The following is a 6,664-nucleotide window of genomic DNA, read 5'->3' as shown; positions in this document are numbered from 1 at the left end:
GAGATGATATCTCAATGTTGTTTTAATTTGCATTTCACGGATGGCTAGTGATGTGGAGCATTTTCTTATATATTTATTCACTTCTTTAAATCATCCTCTGAGAAGTGTGTGTTCATCTCAGATTCCTGTTTCTGGACTGGGTCTTTAAATTTTGGCGCCTTAGTGTTTTTTAGTTCTTTATAAATTCTAGAGAGCAGACCTTTGTCTGAGTACTTATTTGTCATGATTTTTTCCAAATTTGTGTGTTGTCTTTTCACTTTGTTGGTAATTTCTTTTGACGTGCCAAAACTTCTCAGTAAGAGCCGGTCCCAGTTGTTAATTCTTTCAACTGTTTCCAGTGCAATTTGATTTTTGTTCATGAACTCTTTGCCTATCCCTATGTCTTCAAGAGTTCCTCCTACTTTCTCTTCCAGGTGATTTAGTGTCTCTGTTTTAATGATTAGATCTTTAATCCATTTTGACTTTAGCTTAGTGCATGGTGATAGACCTGGGTCAAGTTTTAGTTTTTGGCCCTGGGAATATTTTAATTTAATATTTTTACTGTATAATTGAGGATGCTGAGACTATTTACAGTCATTGATACTCAAGGCCAAAACCTACCCCTTGAAACTTTTATGTAGATAGCTTATTATATGGAAATGAATATCAATTTCATTTATTTATTTATTTATTTATTTATTTATTTATTTTGTTTTTTGGGTGAGTGTGAGCCTGGAGGAATGGGCAGGGAATCCCAATGTTCAGGGGCCACTGAAGGCATAGGCTGAAGTAAGCATGACTATCCTGTACCCTGCCTCTCCCATCAGGCATGGGGCACCAGGCACCGGTCCATATTTTTTTAAAATTAGTGTCAAATGAAACAGCTTGATGTAAATAAAGTAAAAGATTTAATTCCTAGGGAACTATGTTTCTTCAGACAGTGATGATAGAGAGCATTCATCTTCTCAAAGTTAGATGTGACCCACTCAGAACTCATCTCAGGAGCACAAATAGTCCCATGACAGCAACACAATATTTAGTCTGTATACTCTTTCTTAGGATTATTTTCAACAGGGTGAAACACTAAATCAGTTTTCCTCTTTATAGGTTTGATCCTGGTCCTGCCCTGTATAGATGTGTTTGTCAAAGTTGATCTCCGAACAGTTACTTGTAACATTCCACCACAAGAGGTAAGGAATTACGATGAACTACTAGACATAAAGCCTGGATCTTCTCTGTTCCATGGACAGCTGAACTTTTCAGTATGTTTTTAAATTATGTGGGAATGAATGAACCAAATCTCTCAGGACTTGCTTGCTTGGCTGAGTGGGTTTGGGATATCCCAGGCTTTGTTTGGCAACTGAGAATGAATCCAAGGGCAAATGCTAGAAGGCTTGGAATGGCCTGGTGGGAGAAAACCGAGAGAAGAGATGTAGTTGGCGTGGAAGCCAGGGTGGAGATGGCAGAGCAGAGGCTTAGAAGAGACAGAGAGATCATACACTTGGGGCAATAACTGGTTATATGACCCCTCTAGTGCCTTCCAGAAGATTTTTTAAAAGTATCTACCTGACTCAGCTTTTCTTTAGATTTTAATTTTTTGTGTGTTCATTGGGATACAACACAGATGAGTAGGTGTGGGGACAGTACAGGGCTGACCTACATTTGGATTTCAAATATATTTTTTAATTCTTGAAATGCTATAACTATCTAACCAGAGGCAATAACGAGGCAGTAGGAATGGGAGTAGCACTTACTACTCAGGTCATCCTCTCATAAAGTGAACTACAAGGAGAAGAAAATTGAGTGCACCTAGAACTGGGAGTGGCACAGTGATGAGGAAGTCCAGCCACGAAGCCACAGCGATGCCTGCTCATCAATCAGGAGCCACAGGGCACTGAATGCAGAGCTTGATCCAGAGTCGTGGTGACCTTAGTGAGCTAGTGAGGGCATCTCTGCCCTGGAGTGCATAGTTCTGGCCTCTGTTCCCGTGGTCCACTGAGAAATCTCTCATTAATCAGCCAGCCTGATGCTGCGCCTTTCTACAAATCACAATTTACTGTACTTGAATACAGAATATGGTCTCTGGTGCCATCTATGTTTTCTAAGAAAAATTGCTTCACCAAGTCAGATCAAAAGTGAAAATCAGGAAGCCTACATATCTTGTCAGGGCACTAAGTGTTCTTTGTTATGTGGAAGGTCCTAGAGTTTCAGGAGGGTGCTGCTACATTTCAAAATGGACATGCTGGGGCCGGGGAGATGGCTCAGTGGAATAAGTGCGTCCCTGTCAAGCACAAGGGCCTGAGTTCAATCTCCGGTTCAAAAAAAAAAAAAAAAAAAGGACATGCTTATTATTGCCTTCTATTTATTATAAGGGCTTCTGTCCATGGGGTATAAAACTTCTCTAAGATTAAGTTATGGTATAGAAAGGGACCAAATCTGGGCAGGAAATGTTCATCAGGCAGGGTGACATTATATTCAAGCCAGGACATAATTTTGATGATGGCTAGCATAAATTATCATTAATACTTTCTTGGGAAAGAGGGCTCGTGGGATGGTTGTCAATCAACTTTGTCCATTGCCATGCAAATAACGTGCATGTGATTTTATTCTTCCTCTTGCCCTACAGATCCTGACCAGAGACTCTGTCACCACACAGGTGGATGGTGTTGTCTATTACAGAATCTACAGCGCCGTCTCAGCAGTGGCTAATGTCAATGATGTCCACCAAGCCACATTTCTGCTGGCTCAGACCACTCTGAGAAATGTCTTAGGCACACAGACCTTGTCCCAAATCTTATCTGGGAGAGAAGAGATTGCCCATAGCATTCAGGTAAAGACATCAAGAACTAATAGCTTAGATCTTTAATTCACTCATTATAACCATCGGTGACTATCAGACATCAGCAGTTCTGAGTGTCCCCTCTTGTGTGTTTGTACACACACACACACACACACACACACACACACACATGCACACGCACACACACACACACACACACATGCCTGCTCCAGAGAGATGAGCTTCTTCATGCTTTCATTTGTCTCTTACCACAAGGTATACCTGTACTTTAACATCCGGATGGGGCACAAGCTACAGGAATTGTACTCTATCTTTTTTCTTTAGAATTTGAAATTACGATCTAGCATGGAGTATTTTATCCTTTTCTGAGGATGTTATATAATGGATTTGATTTCAGTTTTATTCCAGAACTACAGCACTTCTCAGGTGATCCTTATATTTTTAAGCTGCAGTGGGATATGAGTTAGGAGAGGACCCATTTAGGACAGCAAAGATATACCATGTTCTGAAAGGTCAAGGGTATCTAAAATGCATTAATAGTGATAATTAGTACCACTGAGCTTGCAGTGTGTGTGACCTCCTCTCTCAGATGTTTTAGTTTATAAATTGTATTGTTGTATTGTCTTCAATAAATTACATTTTCCTTCTCAGTCCCCTTTTGCTATGCTAGGACTTGGGTAACTCTTGGTCTCTCATGTGGTCCTATGTAGTAAAGAGGCCCCAAGGTCGGGTCAGTTCTGCATGCGAGTTTCCATGTAGTTTATAAGAGCCCTTCCCATCTGACAACTCAGATGCTTCCCATTGAAACCCAGGTCACTGGCTTCTTGTGAAGCCTTTTCCACCCCAGGATCCTGTGGAGATCACATAGGTAAAGGAGAATTTGCTTTTGGTGGCCCAAGATCTCTGCCCTCTCCTGCAGGAGAGCCACCTCTCTGAGCTCATCACTTTCCCACCCATTCCTGACACCTTCATTCTCCATAATTGTCTCCTATGCTTTTAAAATCAAAGACAACGTTGACCCTGGGCTAATTTTTTAAAATATGAACTAAAATACATCTTATTAAAAATATGTCTCTACCATTTTTTTAGTCAAGAAACAGCAGCTAAAGAAAGACAGATAAGTGCTTGCTGATAATAGAATCATTACTAAGCAATAGTGGATGTGTTGTGTGTCTTTCTCTAAACCTCATGAAAACCCTGACAGGAAACCTTTCATAGACGAGAAAACTGAGAATCAGAGGGGTCAAGAAACTGGCTCAGTGATTCACAGTTGCAGCTACCACAGCCAGGATAAAAACCGGGTCCGTCTGAGAAGCCATGCACTGCTGCCTGCTTGGGCTCAGTGACAAGCGAGCCTGCAGCGGCGTTTGCTCAGGTCCCGCTGGCTTTCACGCATTTCCTGAGGGTGGTTGTGGGGTGGAGCCTTCCGCCTATAAAAGATCTACCAGAATTTGATCCACAAGTTTGAGTAGGGTTATCATCCCAAAATAGAAGCAGAAACTTTTAGCTTACCATTGTTTTCAATTAATATCTTACGCTTTCTAAAAATTTGTAAATAGACTTTGCTCGATGATGCCACGGAGCTGTGGGGGATCCAGGTGGCCCGAGTGGAAATCAAAGATGTGCGGATTCCCGTGCAGTTGCAAAGATCTATGGCTGCTGAGGCGGAAGCCACCAGGGAAGCCAGAGCCAGGGTAAGGACGGCTGTGCACGCGAGGGAGAGCTGCCTGGGGCTGGGCGGACAGGGCAGAGCCCGAATGGAGCAAGAGGGTCTCTCAATTGCAACTGTAAGAAAAGAATTTCTTTTTCCTTGAATTGAAAGGTAACAAACAGCATAATGCACCTTGCTGAAGCTTGGTAAGAGGTCAGGAGGATGCTTGGCAAATTGTTGCAGTTAATCATGTGGGGGTGCAGCACAGGCCGGACATCAAAGTCTCCTAGGGAATTTAACAAAACAAAACACTCATTCAGCGGAAGTGGAGCCTGGTGTGGGCCCAGGTACCAGTGCCTTTATAAAGCTGCTGTTCTAATCACACCCTACTTGGTGCTTGTATTGTGAGCCTCACTCTGGATGTCTCAGTCAATTTCCTCAGTGATGGGACAAGATATTGACACCCACAATTTAAAAGAAGAGAGGTTTATTTGGCTCACAGGTTTTGGAAGATTCAGTCTAGATTCAGCTGTTTTCAAGCATGGTGAAAAGGTGTGGTGGGAGGAGAGATGTCCATGTTCCGGTGGCCAGAAGGCCAAAAGAGAGGGGAGGAGCTGGGAGGAGGTGGACCCTTCCAGGCTGCGCCCCATGCCCTGCCTCTTCCAACCGGTCCACTTCCTAGCAGCAGGTCAGCTATAGCATCCCTTGATCCAGTCACCTTCCAAAAGTCCCCCCCTGAATGCATGGGAATTTGAGGAGACATTCTAGGTCTAACCCATACACTGGATAAAATGGGAGTAATTAAATACAACACAGATTAGAATCACAAAATGTAATCCTAGCCTGGCCACCAGCGCCCTTAAAATTGTTGGATGTGTAGCTTTCGTGTCTATATAGATGGATTTCCTGGATTCCTAGACACAGAGATGAGGAGCTTTTGCGCTCTCTCTTTGGAATTTTCCTTGTGAGCAGATGAAGGGTTTCTGTGCTCTCACCCCCTATTCATGCTTGGTTTACCTACTGAGTTACAGCTGCCCCCAGGCAGGGATTTGAAGACGATACAGGAAATATCACTTTTGCGCATGAACAGTGAGCCCTGGCCAGGTCGGTCCTGGGCATTGTGAGACCTGGACAGAGCACAGAGTAGTGAAGAGTCCCGGGGGTGGGGGTGGGGTGGTGGTTATCAGGTGTCCACTTGCTTCTACTTTCATCCAAGACGCACAAGGACTAGAAACAATCCCAGGATTATAAGAATGAGACTCAGCTGCCATTGGAATGAAATAAGAATATCTCATATGATAAGCAAACACAACAAAGCAGCCAGTCACAGTCCTTGAATTGCAGACATTTCTAAAAATGATCGCAGCAGGTAGTGAGGCGCCAGAGCATTTCAGAACCTTCTCAGAATGGATGTGCAAAATGTGTATATCAAATATAGTGCTTTAGTTTGTGTTTGAGGATGAAATCCAGGGACTTCTAATTTGTAAAATACCTCTCTGTACTTTGTGTGTCCTTCTTGATTTCTGCAGTCACAATAGGATATGAAACTCTTATCCTTGCATAAAAAGTAAGCAGAGGAAAGACAAACAACAGAATTGGGGTTGGGGGGCATTAACACTGACCAAGAAAAGAAAGCCTTAGTCACAGTTGTACATTTCATTCCTTTCATTTCAGGTGCTTGCAGCAGAAGGAGAAATGAATGCATCTAAAGCCCTGAAGTCAGCCTCCATGGTCCTGTCTGAGTCCCCCATAGCCCTGCAGCTGCGCTACCTGCAGACCTTGTCCACAGTAGCCACAGAGAAGAATTCCACGATTGTGTTTCCTCTTCCGATGAATGTACTAGAAGGCATTGGTGGTATCAGCTATGATAACCACAAGAAGGTTGATGATAGAGCCTGAGGTAGCCCGCCCCTTGCTTAGAGTCTTGTCTGCTGTGGAAAAGACGGCTGTTGGAGGTGGTGAGAATTCTAGCAAGGTGCAAGCCAGGAACTCCACAGCTAGAGTGGCAGTAGTAGAGAAATTTGCGGACACTACAAAAGGAACAATAAACCACAACAAGGGCTCTATACTACTTTTATTTTTAAAACATAATCAACTTTGTAAGACTCTTAGGTAATAAATCAGTAATTTTCCTCACTTAGTAGCAGGAGCTTTCATACAGTAGAAGAGGAAATCACTGTGTGATTATCACTGATTTTATAATTAATACTTGTTCTTTAAAAAAGTACCCTAGA

At 42.8% G+C, this 6,664-nt stretch overlaps 1 protein-coding gene across 1 annotated transcript in view; it reads left to right on the top strand.

Annotated features, from left to right (window-relative positions):
• Stoml3 (stomatin like 3) overlaps nucleotides 1-6,346 on the top strand; it is a 24,275-nt gene extending 17,929 nt beyond the window's left edge. Inside the window, exons 4-7 of the mRNA XM_004631108.1 lie at nucleotides 1,087-1,169; nucleotides 2,606-2,809; nucleotides 4,339-4,473; nucleotides 6,105-6,346. Of these exons, the coding sequence (XP_004631165.1) occupies nucleotides 1,087-1,169; nucleotides 2,606-2,809; nucleotides 4,339-4,473; nucleotides 6,105-6,329 (647 nt within the window). The 3' untranslated portion in view covers nucleotides 6,330-6,346. The remainder of the gene's footprint in view (nucleotides 1-1,086; nucleotides 1,170-2,605; nucleotides 2,810-4,338; nucleotides 4,474-6,104) is intronic.
• Nucleotides 6,347-6,664: the final 318 nt, after the last annotated feature.

The sequence above is a fragment of the Octodon degus genome, unplaced genomic scaffold, assembly GCF_000260255.1.
Source record: "Octodon degus isolate 3935 unplaced genomic scaffold, OctDeg1.0 scaffold00038, whole genome shotgun sequence".
In the NCBI taxonomy this organism is placed as follows: domain Eukaryota; kingdom Metazoa; phylum Chordata; class Mammalia; order Rodentia; family Octodontidae; genus Octodon; species Octodon degus.
Note: the sequence above shows the minus strand (reverse complement) of the source record. Positions and strands in the feature narration are given on the sequence as shown.